Source organism: Ascaphus truei, chromosome 1 (genome assembly GCF_040206685.1).
Source record: "Ascaphus truei isolate aAscTru1 chromosome 1, aAscTru1.hap1, whole genome shotgun sequence".
Lineage (NCBI taxonomy): Eukaryota > Metazoa > Chordata > Amphibia > Anura > Ascaphidae > Ascaphus > Ascaphus truei.
Window position 1 is genome coordinate 469,827,505 of NC_134483.1, and position 18,926 is coordinate 469,846,430.

The 18,926-nt window shown below is 42.6% G+C and overlaps 1 protein-coding gene across 1 annotated transcript in view; it reads left to right on the forward strand.

The window, feature by feature from the left end:
- The window catches only part of CORIN (corin, serine peptidase), a 330,632-nt gene that overhangs the window by 308,563 nt on the left and 3,143 nt on the right, over window positions 1-18,926 (forward strand). Inside the window, exons 19-20 of the mRNA XM_075566957.1 lie at window positions 10,447-10,621; window positions 14,539-14,810. Of these exons, the coding sequence (XP_075423072.1) occupies window positions 10,447-10,621; window positions 14,539-14,810 (447 nt within the window). The remainder of the gene's footprint in view (window positions 1-10,446; window positions 10,622-14,538; window positions 14,811-18,926) is intronic.

Below are 18,926 nucleotides of genomic sequence, written 5' to 3' on the forward strand. Positions count from 1 at the left end.
CAGCAAGACATAACTACTTGTTAAGGCCATTCCTGCACCCAAATACACATTTATTCCAGTCTATTCAGTGTTATAGAGTAACCCTCTTTTTCACCTACATTGAATACCAATTTTTGGGACAAAATGTATATAGTCCTCCTGTTCTAACAAAAGACTATAAAACTATATGAACAATTCAAATGCAAAAGTTATGAAAAGCACATACTGTATTAGATACCCAAAGGATATATAGGACAAAAACCAGAACATGAGGTTGGAATATAATCCACAATGTTATATAGGGAATGGTTTCACAGCCAAAAGAAAGAGTCAGAGACCCATTACTATATACATAACAAAAGAAAACTCTAAATTAGAATCAAAATAATGAAAATAATAATAAAAGTAATTTAAACACATAATTAATGCTGGCAAACCATCACACAACCTGCATGAAATACTGGAAATCAAAATAGACCCACTTACAATAGAAATATAGAACCAGTTTCAATAATAGCACACTTATTGGCAGATAATAATAACATCACAAAATATATTTAAATAATATTAACAGACAAAAATATGAAATAGATGAATTCCTATATACTGTAGGAACTGTAGATAATATTATTATGCCAATATTGAACATCCCCAAATGGAACAAGAAAAACAGTAAGAGAAGAAGAAGTATGGAAAAGGGGGGGGGAAACAAGAAAAAAGAAGAAAAAAAGGAGAAAAAGAGAAAAAAAAAGGGGGAAGAGAAAAGAAGGGGAAGGCAGTGCCCTATTGAATAAAATTGCAACTAACTAAAGAAAATGACATAAATCCCAATCTATATTAAGCCCGTGGGGTGTTCTAGTTCTCAGCGTGAATATCCAAAATGCTTTATACTGGTCTAATACTTTAGTTCTATTACCTCTTCTGGGTGAGGGGGGAACACACTCTACGGTATGCCCTGAAACATAAAGTTCTCAATGCCTCCTCTAGGGCTCCTACCTCCTTTCAGTGCATGGACTGCCTTATTGGGGACATTCATACAGCACCCTGGACATTTATGGAGTCAAATTGATTATTCACACAGAACATACATGTGATTTGTGAGCCCCATTTCTCATCCATCTCTATGTTTCAGTTCTTAAAGTATGTTTCAGTTCCAATACTAAGGCATGTTTTAGTTGGTGTAGTAAGGCATGTTTCAGTTCCAAAACTATGTTTCAGTTCCAATAGAAAGGCATGTTTCAGTTCCAATAGATAGGCATGTTTCAGTTCCGATAGATAGACATGTTTCAGTTCCTATGGTAAGGCAGGTTTCATTTCCGATAGATAAGCATGCTTCAGTTCGATAGATAGGCATGTTTCAGTTCCGATAGATAGGCATGTTTCAGTTCCGATAGATAGGCATGTTTCAGTTCCGATAGATAGGCATGTTTCAGTTCCGATAGATAGGCATGTTTCAGTTCCGATAGATAGGCATGTTTCAGTTCCGATAGATAGGCATGTTTCAGTTGGTGTAGTAAGGCATGCTTCAGTTCCGATAGATAGGCATGCTTCAGTTCCGATAGATAGGCATGCTTCAGTTCCTATGGTAAGACAGGTTTCAGTTCCGATAGATAGACATGTTTCAGTTCCGATAGATAGGCATACTTCAGTTCCTATATTAAGGCATGTTTCAGTTTTGATAGTAATGCATGTTTCAGTTCTGATAGATAGGCATGTTTCAGTTCCGATAGATAGGCATGTTTCAGTTCCGATAGATCGGCATGTTTCAGTTCCGATAGATAGGCATGTTTCAGTTGGTGTAGTAAGGCATGTTTCAGTTCCGATAGATAGACATGTTTCAGTTCCTATGGTAAGGCAGGTTTCAGTTCTGATAGATAAGCATGCTTCAGTTCCGATAGATAGACATGCTTCAGTTCCGATAGATAGACATGTTTCAGTTCCGATAGATAGGCATACTTCAGTTCCTATATTAAGGCATGTTTCAGTTCTGATAGATATGCATGTTTCAGTTCTGATAGATAGGCATGTTTCAGTTCCGATAGATAGGCATGTTTCAGTTCCGATAGATCGGCATGTTTCAGTTCCGATAGATAGGCATGTTTCAGTTGGTGTAGTAAGGCATGTTTCAGTTCCGATAGATAGACATGTTTCAGTTCCTATGGTAAGGCAGGTTTCAGTTCTGATAGATAAGCATGCTTCAGTTCCGATAGATAGACATGCTTCAGTTCCGATAGAAAGGCATGCTTCAGTTCCGATAGAAAGGCATGTTTCAGTTCCTATATTAAGGCATGTTTCAGTTCTGATAGATATGCATGTTTCAATTCTGATAGATAGGCATGTTTCAGGTCCGATAGATAGGCATGTTTCAGTTGGTGTAGTAAGGCATGCTTCAGTTCGATAGATAGGCATGTTTCAGTTCCGATAGATAGGCATGTTTCAGTTCCGATAGATAGGCATGTTTCAGTTGGTGTAGTAAGGCATGCTTCAGTTCCGATAGATAGGCATGCTTCAGTTCCGATAGATAGGCATGTTTCAGTTGGTGTAGTAAGGCATGTTTCAGTTGGTGTAGTAAGGCATGTTTCAGTTCCGATAGATAGGCATGCTTCAGTTCCGATAGATAGGCATGCTTCAGTTCCGATAGAAAGGCATGCTTCAGTTCCGATAGATAGGCATGCTTCAGTTCCGATAGATAGGCATGCTTCAGTTCCTATGGTAAGACAGGTTTCAGTTCCGATAGATAGGCATGCTTCAGTTCCGATAGAAAGGCATGCTTCAGTTCCGATAGAAAGGCATGCTTCAGTTCCGATAGATAGGCATGCTTCAGTTCCTATGGTGACAGGTTTCAGTTCCGATAGATAGACATGTTTCAGTTCCGATAGATAGGCATACTTCAGTTCCTATATTAAGGCATGTTTCAGTTCTGATAGATATGCATGTTTCAGTTCTGATAGATAGGCATGTTTCAGTTCCGATAGATAGGCATGTTTCAGTTCCGATAGATCGGCATGTTTCAGTTCCGATAGATAGGCATGTTTCAGTTGGTGTAGTAAGGCATGTTTCAGTTCCGATAGATAGACATGTTTCAGTTCCTATGGTAAGGCAGGTTTCAGTTCTGATAGATAAGCATGCTTCAGTTCCGATAGATAGACATGCTTCAGTTCCGATAGATAGGCATGCTTCAGTTCCGATAGAAAGGCATGTTTCAGTTCCTATATTAAGGCATGTTTCAGTTCTGATAGATATGCATGTTTCAGTTCTGATAGATAGGCATGTTTCAGTTCCGATAGATAGGCATGTTTCAGTTGGTGTAGTAAGGCATGTTTCAGTTCCGATAGATAGGCATGTTTCAGTTCCGATAGATAGGCATGTTTCAGTTCCGATAGATAGGCATGTTTCAGTTGGCGTAGTAAGGCATGTTTCAGTTCCAATAGATAGGCATGCTTCAGTTCCGATAGATAGGCATGCTTCAGTTCCGATAGATAGGCATGCTTCAGTTCCAATAGATAGGCATGTTTCAGTTCCTATGGTAAGACAGGTTTCAGTTCCGATAGATAGGCATGTTTCAGTTCTGATAGATATGCATGTTTCAGTTCCGATAGATAGGCATGTTTCAGTTCCGATAGATAGGCATGTTTCAGTTCCGATAGATAGGCATGTTTCAGTTCCGATAGATAGACATGTTTCAGTTCCTATGGTAAGGCAGGTTTCAGTTCTGATAGATAAGCATGCTTCAGTTTCGATAGATAGGCATGTTTCAGTTCCAATAGATAGGCATGCTTCAGTTCCGATAGATAGGCATGCTTCAGTTCCGATAGATAGGCATGCTTCAGTTCCAATAGATAGGCATGTTTCAGTTCCTATGGTAAGACAGGTTTCAGTTCCGATAGATAGGCATGCTTCAGTTCCGATAGATAGACATGTTTCAGTTCCTATGGTAAAGCAGGTTTCAGTTCCGATAGATAAGCATGCTTCCGTTCCGATAGATAGGCATGTTTCAGTTCCGATAGATAGGCATGCTTCAGTTCCGATAGAAAGGCATGCTTCAGTTCCTATATTAAGGCATGTTTCAGTTCTGATAGATATGCATGTTTCAGTTCCGATAGATAGGCACGTTTCAGTTGGTGTAGTAAGGCATGTTTCAGTTCCGATAGATAGGCATGTTTCAGTTCCGATAGATAGGCATGCTTCAGTTGGCATAGTAAGGCATGTTTCAGTTCCGATAGATAGGCATGTTTCAGTTCCGATAGATAGGCATGCTTCAGTTCCAATGGTAAGACAGGTTTCAGTTCCGATAGATAGGCATGCTTCAGTTCCAATGGTAAGACAGGTTTCAGTTCCGATAGATAGCCATGCTTCAGTTGGCATAGTAAGGCATGTTTCAGTTCCGATAGATAGGCATGCTTCAGTTCCGATAGATAGGCATGCTTCAGTTCCAATGGTAAGACAGTTTCAGTTCCGATAGATACTGCACCGACACACTTTATTCGAGCAAATACCCAGTATGTACCTGGCAGATACCTGGAATGCGCCGCTCCTCACCTCTGACAAGCCCCGTTGCTTTTGCCTTCCCAGCCTGGGTTCATGCCTGGCTGATGGGCGGCTGATCTGTTAAATGATAATGATTAGGATTTAATAGGCTGCAATGCTTCGCGTGTCTACCAGATGGCATAAATTCATGAATTGTAATGCAGTATATATATATATATACTGTGCAGTATTGCAGCCAGCGGGAATAAAATGCTTCAATCCCTGACTGGAAAATACCTCAATGCACTCGGGCAGAAAACAGTCACAAACCTCAATACACCCGGGTATACCCGAATTCGTGGGACTAGCCGAGCTCGAATAAAGTGTGTCGCCAGTGTAGGCATGTTTCAGTTCCGATAGATAGGCATGCTTCAGTTCCGATAGAAAGGCATGCTTCAGTTTCGATAGATAGGCATGTTTCAGTTCTGATAGATAGGCATGTTTCAGTTCCGATAGATAGGCATGTTTCAGTTCCGATAGATAGGCATGTTTCAGTTCCGATAGATAGGCATGTTTCAGTTCCGATAGATAGGCATGTTTCAGTTCCGATAGATAGGCATGTTTCAGTTCCGATAGATAGGCATGTTTCAGTTCCGATAGATAGGCATGTTTCAGTTCCGATAGATAGGCATGTTTCAGTTCCGATAGATAGGCATGTTTCAGTTCCGATAGATAGACATGTTTCAGTTCCTATGGTAAGGCAGGTTTCAGTTCTGATAGATAAGCATGCTTCAGTTCCGATAGATAGACATGCTTCAGTTCCGATAGATAGACATGTTTCAGTTCCGATAGATAGGCATACTTCAGTTCCTATATTAAGGCATGTTTCAGTTCTGATAGATATGCATGTTTCAGTTCTGATAGATAGGCATGTTTCAGTTCCGATAGATAGGCATGTTTCAGTTCCGATAGATCGGCATGTTTCAGTTCCGATAGATAGGCATGTTTCAGTTGGTGTAGTAAGGCATGTTTCAGTTCCGATAGATAGACATGTTTCAGTTCCTATGGTAAGGCAGGTTTCAGTTCTGATAGATAAGCATGCTTCAGTTCCGATAGATAGACATGCTTCAGTTCCGATAGAAAGGCATGCTTCAGTTCCGATAGAAAGGCATGTTTCAGTTCCTATATTAAGGCATGTTTCAGTTCTGATAGATATGCATGTTTCAGTTCTGATAGATAGGCATGTTTCAGTTCCGATAGATAGGCATGTTTCAGTTGGTGTAGTAAGGCATGCTTCAGTTCGATAGATAGGCATGTTTCAGTTCCGATAGATAGGCATGTTTCAGTTCCGATAGATAGGCATGTTTCAGTTCCGATAGATAGGCATGTTTCAGTTGGTGTAGTAAGGCATGCTTCAGTTCCGATAGATAGGCATGCTTCAGTTCCGATAGATAGGCATGTTTCAGTTGGTGTAGTAAGGCATGTTTCAGTTGGTGTAGTAAGGCATGTTTCAGTTCCGATAGATAGGCATGCTTCAGTTCCGATAGATAGGCATGCTTCAGTTCCGATAGAAAGGCATGCTTCAGTTCCGATAGATAGGCATGCTTCAGTTCCGATAGATAGGCATGCTTCAGTTCCTATGGTAAGACAGGTTTCAGTTCCGATAGATAGGCATGCTTCAGTTCCGATAGAAAGGCATGCTTCAGTTCCGATAGAAAGGCATGCTTCAGTTCCGATAGATAGGCATGCTTCAGTTCCTATGGTGACAGGTTTCAGTTCCGATAGATAGACATGTTTCAGTTCCGATAGATAGGCATACTTCAGTTCCTATATTAAGGCATGTTTCAGTTCTGATAGATATGCATGTTTCAGTTCTGATAGATAGGCATGTTTCAGTTCCGATAGATAGGCATGTTTCAGTTCCGATAGATCGGCATGTTTCAGTTCCGATAGATAGGCATGTTTCAGTTGGTGTAGTAAGGCATGTTTCAGTTCCGATAGATAGACATGTTTCAGTTCCTATGGTAAGGCAGGTTTCAGTTCTGATAGATAAGCATGCTTCAGTTCCGATAGATAGACATGCTTCAGTTCCGATAGATAGGCATGCTTCAGTTCCGATAGAAAGGCATGTTTCAGTTCCTATATTAAGGCATGTTTCAGTTCTGATAGATATGCATGTTTCAGTTCCGATAGATAGGCATGTTTCAGTTCCGATAGATAGGCATGTTTCAGTTGGTGTAGTAAGGCATGTTTCAGTTCCGATAGATAGGCATGTTTCAGTTCCGATAGATAGGCATGTTTCAGTTCCGATAGATAGGCATGTTTCAGTTGGCGTAGTAAGGCATGTTTCAGTTCCAATAGATAGGCATGCTTCAGTTCCGATAGATAGGCATGCTTCAGTTCCGATAGATAGGCATGCTTCAGTTCCAATAGATAGGCATGTTTCAGTTCCTATGGTAAGACAGGTTTCAGTTCCGATAGATAGGCATGTTTCAGTTCTGATAGATATGCATGTTTCAGTTCCGATAGATAGGCATGTTTCAGTTCCGATAGATAGGCATGTTTCAGTTCCGATAGATAGGCATGTTTCAGTTCCGATAGATAGACATGTTTCAGTTCCTATGGTAAGGCAGGTTTCAGTTCTGATAGATAAGCATGCTTCAGTTTCGATAGATAGGCATGTTTCAGTTCCAATAGATAGGCATGCTTCAGTTCCGATAGATAGGCATGCTTCAGTTCCGATAGATAGGCATGCTTCAGTTCCAATAGATAGGCATGTTTCAGTTCCTATGGTAAGACAGGTTTCAGTTCCGATAGATAGACATGCTTCAGTTCCGATAGATAGACATGTTTCAGTTCCTATGGTAAAGCAGGTTTCAGTTCCGATAGATAAGCATGCTTCAGTTCCGATAGATAGGCATGTTTCAGTTCCGATAGATAGGCATGCTTCAGTTCCGATAGAAAGGCATGCTTCAGTTCCTATATTAAGGCATGTTTCAGTTCTGATAGATATGCATGTTTCAGTTCCGATAGATAGGCACGTTTCAGTTGGTGTAGTAAGGCATGTTTCAGTTCCGATAGATAGGCATGTTTCAGTTCCGATAGATAGGCATGCTTCAGTTGGCATAGTAAGGCATGTTTCAGTTCCGATAGATAGGCATGTTTCAGTTCCGATAGATAGGCATGCTTCAGTTCCAATGGTAAGACAGGTTTCAGTTCCGATAGATAGGCATGCTTCAGTTCCAATGGTAAGACAGGTTTCAGTTCCGATAGATAGGCATGCTTCAGTTGGCATAGTAAGGCATGTTTCAGTTCCGATAGATAGGCATGCTTCAGTTCCGATAGATAGGCATGCTTCAGTTCCAATGGTAAGACAGTTTCAGTTCCGATAGATAGGCATGTTTCAGTTCCGATAGATAGGCATGCTTCAGTTCCGATAGAAAGGCATGCTTCAGTTTCGATAGATAGGCATGTTTCAGTTCTGATAGATAGGCATGTTTCAGTTCCGATAGATAGGCATGTTTCAGTTCCGATAGATAGGCATGTTTCAGTTCCGATAGATAGGCATGTTTCAGTTCCGATAGATAGGCATGTTTCAGTTCCGATAGATAGGCATGTTTCAGTTCCGATAGATAGGCATGTTTCAGTTCCGATAGATAGGCATGTTTCAGTTCCGATAGATAGGCATGTTTCAATTCCGAAACTATGTCTCAGTTCTGGTAGTAAGGCGTGTTTTACCTTTTTCAACATGTTTCCACTTTGATTAAGGTATATTTCAGCATGTTTGAGCCCTCTTTACAAAGGGTGTTTTATCAGGTTTTTGCTCACTTGATATGGCTTTAACCTCCCTATTCCCACTGTAGTTTCTTTCCCAACCATCCTTTTACTGTACATATACAATACTTTTGTTGAAACGATCCTTGTAATTTATGGGAAAGCAAAATTACATAGTTTGTCTTACTATGACAGTTTTATTTTCATTGACTATTGTCTATATCGCAAAACGCAATAAGAAATTACAGTGTCAGCCAGGATAATGCATTCTGCTTTGATTTATCAGATACAGAATTATAAGTGAACAAATGCATAATGTTGCCCTCAAACTCCCCTTGTAGCTATCAATTTACATGCATCTCAATGAGTTTAATACATCTGTCACAGATAAATTAAAGACCCAATGTTTTTATAAGCAATGCTAGAACTCATTTTGTGACATTGTTTAGTGTGTGAAACATTTTATTTTGTCATATCATTTTTTTTTAAACCTGTTTGCTACTAAAGGAGTCTGCAATGAAGTGCAAAGCAACACATTACAGACCCCACTTACAGACAAGGGGTTGAGCTAGGTGAACTACTAAACACTAGAACAATACTATACTGCTCACTCCATTGAAACAGCACTCACCAAAATAACTAATGAGCTCAATTCTACCAAAGACAAAGGACATTACACTTTGCTCATATTATTGGACCTCTCTGCAACCTTCGATTCTGTGAACCACCCACCACATTCTCCATACACCTGGTATCCGTAACAAATCTCTATCCTGGATCTAATCTTACCTCTCCCATCGTACTTCAGTGTCTCGTTTGCCAACACCACCTTCTCCTCCTCTATCTCTCTGCGGGCATAATCCAGGGGCTCTGTCCTGGGACCTCTTCTCTTTTCTCTTTCACTCTCTCTCTAAGTGACCTTATCACATCTCTTGGGTTCAAATATCACCTCTATGCTGATGACACAAATTTACTTTTCAACCCCTGACCTTACACCTGCTGTACAAATCAAAATCTCTGAATGTCTCTCCACTATATCTTCCTGGATGGCCCTCTGCCGATTCAAACTTAACATGTCAAAGACAGAGCTCCTCAAACAGTATTTCCTCCCAAGCCTGGTCCTACTGCTCCCTTCTACATTACTGTTAGAAGCCCTATCATACACCCAGCATCACAGGCACGCTGCCCAGGTGTCACATTTGACTCCTCTCACATTCACAATTTAGCAAAAAAACTGTCATATTTTTTCCTCCGTAACATTAGTAAAATTTGCACTTTCGTCTGTCGCTCTACTGCTAAAACTGTAACACAGACCCTCATTCTCTCCTTTTCTGGTTATTGTAACCTTCTAATGTCCGGCCTTTTACCTATCTCCCATGCAATCTATCCTAAACACTCCTGCTAGAATCACTTTACTGTCGGTCATTGACCTTGACCCATTGCAGACGCACTTACCATAACCCCCTCTCGCCCCTTACTGTCTCTGTAAGCTCTCCCTACTTACCAGTTAGATTGTAAGCTCTTCAGGACAGGGACTCATTTACCTAATGTTATGTATATGTCTAAAGCGTGTATTCCCATTATGTGTTATATTATTATGTCACATGTATTACTGCTGTGAAGCGCTATGTAGATGGATTGTACTATATAAATAAAGATATACATACTGTACATACTAGAATTTGGGTTGTTTTATAAGAATTGTATTGGCTGCAAAGCTGCATTAATCAAGCAGAAATTATACCTATACTAAGAAAAACATATTTAACCCCCTAGTGTGAGAGTGGCCAGTGAAGCATTGCAAACGCAATATATCTCTTTAAAAGATAAATTTAGGTGAGCGTCTGCCCTCTCTGCCGCTTCAAGACTGCACAGACGTAGCTCTCCTCCTCCCCATCGTAGTATCGGATTGCGAATTGAACATTATTTTTGCATGAGTTACATTTCATAAACCTTGATTAGTTATTACAACTCATTACCTCATCTAAAAAAAGAAGACATGAGCCTATTTTGGCCTGATTAGGTGACTTTTTTTTTAAACGACTATTGAGTGTAGTAATAGGTTCATTGCATCAGCTACAAGGGCGTAAGTGACTCAAAATCTACCGTGGGTGAAATACCCATGTATGACAGAGCTCTAGCAGCAAGATATTGGGATCTGTGGGCTTGGCTGAATGGAGCGTTCAAACATACACTGGTGAATCATTTTATTGTTATCTGTGTCAGATTGTGGACGTCGCCCGGCAGCCCGAATGAGCAAGAGAATTCTCGGTGGCAGAACCAGCCGCCCAGGACGCTGGCCATGGCAATGCTCTCTACAGAGTGAGCCAAGTGGGCACATCTGTGGTTGCGTTCTCATTGGAAAAAAATGGTTGCTGACAGTGGCACACTGCTTTGAAGGGTAAGTAGAGCTATTATTTTACCTTTATAAAACATGAAAAGATAGATAGATCGATTGATCTATCGATAAATAGATTGATAGATGTGTGTGTATATATAAACAGCTGCGTTTAATCTGAACACCTTCAGCATACACCTGTGTCGCCCCAAGTCAGACTTCTGATGGGGTTCCCCAAGAGCTGCTCCCCTCTGCACATAACCAGCGTGCTAAGGGTTAATCTCTGAGTTTGCTTACTGCTGTGTTTCGTCAGCCCCACCCTCTGGAATGCTAATGCTCTGGTGGACAAATGGACTGTGAAATCACTGTTACATTCATTCTGAACCCCTTCAGTCTACCTCTGCGTCGCCCCTTTGACGCAGCAGAAGGACAGCCAAAGGGTGTGAGCCATTTGCTGCGGTTCGCTGATGTTTGTTGGTGTTAAAATTGAAATACAGCAATCTTAACTCTCCAAACCCTTTTATACCCTGCACCCAATTTTCCAACTCGAATTGTCCATGAAATGTCTGTGAATTGACTGTATAACCCTGTTCATTTAATGTAACCATGTATTGTTATAACTCTGTTCCCAGGACATACTTGAAAATGAGAGGTAACTCTCAATGTATTACTTCCCGGTAAAACATTTTATAAATAAATAAATCGAATCTATGCCGCCAAAAATATACTATCAAGAACGTAGAAAAGACCCTCCACCCCATCCATGAAAGTATGATGCGACAGAGTTCAATTTATTAGAATAATGGAGAAGTTGACATACTCCCTTCGATAACAAACAGTAAAATATCACAAAATATGGGCTCCCTATCATGAGTATAATGAAGTGTCATAATGACACATAACAGACTTTGGAGCTGGGTTTTTGGGCCATAATAGCAGGGTCCTTCATACACCGGACAAGGCTAATTTTGAAGTTAGGCAAATTATATTATGTTAGAACTGTGTGATGATAGTCAATCTATCAGTACCCTTGTCAGTCTTAAGAAAACTGCTGCACTAGGCCCAATGCAGACTTACGCAAACTGCTGCGTGATATCTCCTTTATCCATTTCCAGACTCAAGTGATCTGCTAAATAGTATGCAGGCTTAAGGGAACTGCTGCACTACGTCACATGCAGACATGCACAATTATGTTAACTCCTGCTTTAAGAGCACGTTTTCACCCGTAACAAATTAGGGAATTGCTATCAGCAGTAAAATATATGTGAGGTCCCTTACTACTTGCACCCTCAAGTATTATGCATACTGCTGCTGTTTCTATGCTGTTTCTATGCCCCATGTACAAGTTCCTCCCCATAGGCTTATAATTGGCGCTCAAACAGAGTTAAACCAAGATACATAGTGAATACTCAAAAATTCCCAGCCCTTGCTGGAATGCTGTCTGACCTGTCTGAGCTTCTCCTGGCAATGGAAATCGCTCCTACATGCTTTTCCCAGCACTTGCCACCAATAATTTCCACTCTCTAGGCCAGTGTTTCTCAACCGGTGTGCAACGAAACCGACCGTAGTGTGCTGCATTTTTTTTTTTTTTTTTTTTTTACAATTACGACTTATAATCATGTATGCTTATTCACGACCAAGTTCAACACGCACCTCACTTCTGGTATCCTCCCGCTGCACCGGCCGTGCGCTTGCACCCTGCACCCAGTCTGAGGAAGGACCAAAAATAAAAACCCAATTCTAGTGGGCTGTACGAGGAAGCTCATCTTATACACAAGGACAGCCAATGACAAGCCTGTGTTCTACCAGAAGGGAGAGATCTATTACCCTGGTGTGTGCTGCATGGAGGATAGGAAGGACAACACAAAATATAAATGTAGCATAGCCATGCATTAACAAAAAATGTGTATTTGAAGGATGACCGATGGAGAAGATTAGCTACTTTTGAGAAATTAAACAATCTTCTTAGTATAAATGGAGAGTTAAAATATAAACCATATTTTCAAACAAATTGGCCTGTTACATCACTTGAATTAAAGCAATACATACACACTATCGTAAGAATTCTCTCTCTTCTGCTCCATGATCCATTTCTATTCATTGATCTATTTAGGTTGGATCTAAATATATGTTTTTAACAATATTCATCATCTTGCTTTTGTCCAAGTCGTTCACTCACCTGATGAGAGCAGAAACACGTGACTTTCAGGAATAGCGCTTTTTGTTTGATGTTGTAACTTCCATTACTTCTACCCTTCTTGCTGTATTCTTTCTGACTGCTATTCTTCATTGCCTAATTTGTGGTATAGTGTACTTGCTTAATAGCACAAATAAGATACATACGGTAGGTACAGCTTTACGACAAGGAGGAAGCATCAATTTGCATTGTGGTGTTCAATTTACATGCAATACAGGCATACCCCGGTTTAAGGACACTCACTTTAAGTACACTCGCGAGTAAGGACATATCGCCCAATAGGCAAAGCGGCACCTTGCGCATGCGCCTGTCAGTACGTCCTGAACAGCAATACCGGCTCCCTACCTGTACTGAAGCTGTGCGCAAGCAGGGAGACTATAGATCCTGTTACAATTGCCTTATTTACATCAGTTATGCACATATGTGACGATTGCAGTACAGTACATGCATCGATAAGTGGGAAAAGGGTAGTGCTTCACTTTAAGTACATTTTCGCTTTACATACATGCTCCGGTCCCATTGCGTACGTTAATGCGGGGTATGCCTGTACAGTGAATTGTGTTTACAAAAAAAAAATATAGAGTGTTTTATTACCAATAAACTTTCTAAAAGACCAATAAAACAAAAAGGAAACTTGTCTGCTGGAAAGTACAGATAGGACCCATGCCAAATAACATGGGCCTACGGACTGCAGGAATGCCCCAATGAAATACGAAGTACAGTACAGGCATACCCCGGTTTAAGTACACTCACTTTAAGTACACTCGCGAGTAAGTACATCTCGCTCAATAGGCAAACGGCAACTCACGCATGCGCCAGTCAGCACGTCCTGAACAGCAATACCGGCTCCCTACCTGTACTGAAGCTGTGCGCAAGCGGGGAGACTATAGAGCCTGTTACAAATGCGTTATTTACATCAGTTATGCACGTATATGACGATTGCAGTACAGTACATGCATCGATAAGTGGGAAAAAGGTAGTGCTTCACGTTTAGTACATTTTCGCTTTACATACATGCTGCGGTCCCATTGCGTACGTTAATGCGGGGTATGCCTGTATAGGGGATTATTTTATTCCTAGTAATCTGTGTGTGTTCTGTTTCTAAATAATTTATTTTCTCATTTGTAGCAAACCCTGAAAATGGTTCCCTGGGGTGTCACATTCTGAGAAACATTGCCGGTGGTTGTCACTGAAAGATAATTGTTTATGATTTCAAGTCCTATTTATGTTCAGAACTATTTTTTGTGCATGTCAGTATTATTTAGACTTTTGTACAAACTTTAGTCATTGTGATTCCTAAGGCAGGCATTTACATAAAGGTTTTTACAGAGATGTTCAAGAATCATTGGGACTTTTATTACTTTATAACAGTGTTCTGCTTGATCTTTAAAACATTTTTGAGCATGAACTGAGCTCATCCGTGGCCCCCTGGCATCCAGAGACTCCCCCCCCGCCCCCCCAATCCGGGAGCGGCGTGCCAGTTCATTCCAGCGGCCAATAGATGATGATTGCAATATCATCGGGAGATGATGTTGCGGCTTTCTATTGGCGACCATGAAGCCATGTTTATAGTCCTGGCGGCCATATTTTTAGTTTTGTGTGTTAAAACTGGCACACAAAAAAACCTAAGTATCTCAGAAATAGGGGGGGAGGCGGGCAGAGGTGGGGAGGAACAAGGAAGGACCACTTGATTCAAGCAGGAAGAATACTGTTTAGAGCGAATTTCTGCGTTAATATTAAAATTGATATTGGTTTAAGGCTTATGATGTATGTCCTCTTTTAGGAGAGAAAATGCTGCAGTGTGGAAGGTTGTATTTGGTATAAACAACTTGGATCACCCATCTGATTTCATGCAGACCCGTCTGGTGAAGAAGATAATTGTCCATCCACGTTACAACCGAGCTGTGGTAGACTACGACTTTAGCATTGTGGAATTAGATGAGGACATTATTGAGACAAGCTATGTTAGACCAGTGTGTTTACCCACCAAAGGTCAATTAGTTGAACCTGATACATATTGTTACATCACAGGCTGGGGACACATGGGCAACAAAAGTAAGTATGACACTGATATCTTCTAAAACAATGACAGTTTACATGATTACATATTTGTTTCTCATCTAATTAGTAAATTGCAATGAATAGTGATTGTTTCCAATTAATATCTTGTGATACCACACACAATTTCTATATTCAGACTGTGTGAGAGTACGTGGAGAGAAAATCCTACAAACAATGCTTACATGTTTTGTGGTCACTTCCTCAGAGGGTTTCTGGTCAAGGCCCCACCCATATATAGACAATAACATGGTGATATCAAGTGATCTTTTAAGCCATAAAATAAAAGTGAACATAGATATATTATGTAACGAGTATTCCCCCACCCAATAGCAGATATAGTGTGGGTGCGGAGAACATACAGTTACCGGGTGTGGTGCTTTACCTGTTAGGCTCACAGGAGGGCTGAGCTTCCGCCACGGGGAACCTGGGGCAATTATAATAGGAGTAACCCTGTACTCGGTGCAGCGCCTCCACCTGCGATGGTTCCCGGCAGAGCGGGAATTGTTCCTCGCAGGACACATACAAATACTCAGCACACAGTATGTATAATAACCAATACCTTTACTTGTGCATAAGAACCATATAACATCACCACAACAACAGGTGTCCCTCTCTAGAGGAGACACTGACTACGGCGTCTCACAGGACGCTCCCCCCTACACCGGGTGATCCCACCCCGTGTCCAACAATCCCCACACAATGTCCCGCACTCTTACAGAGAGAGGATATGTGTGACTGCGCAGTCACTAGTGAAGCTAATAGGATCGTTGGTGCACTTGTTGATAAGTGCTCGGGCCTGCAACGGGCTTCACAAAGGATCCGATGAGAGAAGAACACCGGAACCACCATCCAGGACGATCCCACGCGGAAAGCCTCTGCAGCGGCAGCGGAGGTCTGAGCCCAAACCTCTGGATGGAATCGCAGCGTCCGCTGTGTCCGTAACTGACTCGGTGAACTAAGATGATGATCGCTGCCACTATAGGCCGTCCCTATAGCACAGCAACCTTAAGTGTCTTCAGGGGAAACTCATAAGGGCCTACGGGGTGCCTGTCCTATGCAGGTGGGTCTCTGACCCCCTGCACCCACACTACCTCTCCCGTACCACCCGGGTCCCCTCTGACTACTTCTACCTAATACTCAACACCTGCAGCAGCGTATTGCAACCTGCTTGGTGCCTGCAGCGAACGCGCTGCCCACACACGATGCCCTCTTGTCAGCACTCACAGCACTGACAGCCATGACACTGACAAGACGCACACACACGAACCTAAGGGCAGGGTCCCTAACCTGGGGCCATCCCTTATTAATTACCCACTAACCTGGTGGGGATTCGGGCCTGTCTGGGACCTGGGGAACCTTACCTGGTGCAGGAGCTTCACTCGCTCCCTACACCCTTCCTTCCCCTTCTTGCTCCCAGCTCCAACTCCCGTTGCTCAGCGCGCGAAATGTATCTATTCTCCCTCTGCAGGGAGAACCTAAGCCCTATTGGCTCCCTGGCGTCACGTGGGGTGCGCAGAGGCTCATGGGACTCGTAGTCCCTGCTTAGAGCCTTCCCTGGTAGGCTAGGGTTTCGCGGGCTCTCCTCGCGCTCTCCTTGCGCATGCGCAATTACCCTGCTGGCCACCGCACCGAGATCTGCACTGCGCATGCGCGAACAACAAGAAGATGGCGGCGCCCTCGCCGCCCTGCTTCGGGAGCCCTGCAACGTGATCGCGGCCTTGGCAACCGGCCGCACGCGTCCCACGGCAACCCCCGAGCAGGATCAGCACCCCCCTCACTCTTGCGATCGGCTGGCGGGGCCGCTATTGGACTCGGCGGCACCCGCGATCGCCAGCAAGGTGAGGGGGGTGCTGACAGGCAGGGGGGACCTGGCTACATCTATGAAACATACAAACGAATACACTATGAAGTATATATATTTTTTTATATACATCAATTAAATATACACACACACAATATAAAATCTGGCAATAATAAAAGGGTCCAAATCTAACCGGTTATTGAATCCATGAAGGACAATTGTTTGTACAGTAGACAAGCTTCCCAGTCTTGTCAATCTGTTACTACTTCTTACATTTGATTAAACTATTTTGATCACCATAATAGATATTTGTTTGCGATTTACCCTAATTTTCAGTGCAATTTTTTTCACAATAGCATTTCTAATATTTGTCTTCTTAATAGCACATTTATGTTCTTGAATTCTTTTATTGATGGATCTAATTTTACACCCTCCATATTGGTTACCACAGCAATATTAGATTAAATATATGTAGCCCTTGTTCCCACGTACTTGGGAAGTAACTACCAATGCTGCTATTACCTGTCCGGCAACCAGGGGGCCTGAGCCTCCGCCACTGGGAGCCTGGGGTGATTCTGATTTGTCTCGGTGCAGCGCCTCCACCTGCAAGGGATAGGCCCCTTACAGGAACAATACCAATAACACACACACTCAGGTATATAATCACAACTTTTACTGAACACGATATAACAGTACCCTGCCCAACACAGTATGATAGGCCCAACCCAATGCCACCAATGAGCGTCCCCAATATACATAGGGTGCTTGTCACCAATACCCTGATGTCCATTACCCCCAATGTCAGGGCCCACCCAGAAGTGTAGGAGATAGCGCTATCCCTTGAAGTGTTGGTGCACTTAGTTGAGTACCTGCACGGGGCTCCAGCACCCGGGTAATGCTGATGAACAAAGGGATCAGTCTGATCCAATGTTGTCATCATCCGCGATGGCGTCCACCTCCACGTGGGGTGAATTCCGGCGTGGATCATATCACCTGAGTCTCTTGCAACGGAGGTGATCTGGTCCCAAACCACAGGCCATGCTCACCGCGCAGCATCTTCACGGTGTCCCTGACACAACAGTAAAATGGGGAAGTGTCCCTATCAAAGGGGGCCTTCCCTGAAGTAACCTCAAGCTACTGTGAGTCGGGCCTAGCTGGGGCCTAAGGGGAATACAGTAGGCCTGAGACACTACCTGCTGGATCCAGCTCCCTCTTCCAACTGGTGTGGTCCCACAAGCGCGCCAAATGTATCTTCCTAACTCCCGAGATTCTCCTAGCCCTATTGGCTGCTTGGCAGCACATGGTATGCAACCCCTGAGGCTGCTGGGACTTGTAGTTCCCCTTGTGGAGCTTTGGGTGTAATGGCTGTTGCTACAGGACCTACTGCGCATGCGCGAGGTGGAGCAAGATGGCCGCTGCAACTCTGTGCATCTTCTGCGCATGCCCGAGCTGCTACTGCGCATGCACGGTATATGGCAAGATGGCGGAACGCCGGCGACCCACTCGCCAACTCCCAGCAACACAGAGCACAACAGCCATCCCCCTAACACAGCCGGAGGTAAGAGGGGGACCTGGCTACATCTACCACAGACTTTGTTTAATGCGTATAAATTATTTAATAAGATGTCTAGTGACAACACTGTATTAAAAAAATAAAGGCATTCTGGATTGCTCACTACATGTAGTACATAGTATTTGTATCCTGTTTCTAATGGCCATGAGGACAGAATATTTGAGAGATTCCGATTTAGTAGAGGGCCCATTTACTTATGTACCTCAACTATAGTCACCCCATGTGAAGATCTCTCTCTCTCTCTCTCTCTCTCTCTCTCTCTCTCTCTCAAGTCCTATGTCTGGAATCTGAATTTTGCACATGTTAAGTTGTAAGTTGTAATTACCAGGGGTTCGCCAGAGTTTTTAGAAGATCTAGAAGACATACCAATTTTCTAAAGTGTGCTCCTATCCAGAGCCAAAGCTTAAATACTTTGTCTTTGTTTTTTGGGGGGAGAGGTCCAAGCTTCAGCCCTGCTCACATCCAGGAATGTGGAGAAGGGAGTAGAAATCGCAAGGATAAAGAAGAGACTCGAGATAAGGGGGAATACAAAGTCAAAAAGCTGATTCCAGGTGGAATAGTCCCAAAAGGGGACCTTACTATGTAGTTAATGTTTCTGGAGTCCTCCTATCATCTTCACAGTTCTCTTTACCAGGTCTAGGTTTTTCAATTGACCAGGTGTCACATATTAATCTATTTTTATTTACTGGTGGACTTTGTGTGTAAACTTGTTTTGATAATTTGTGGAGAAAAGGGA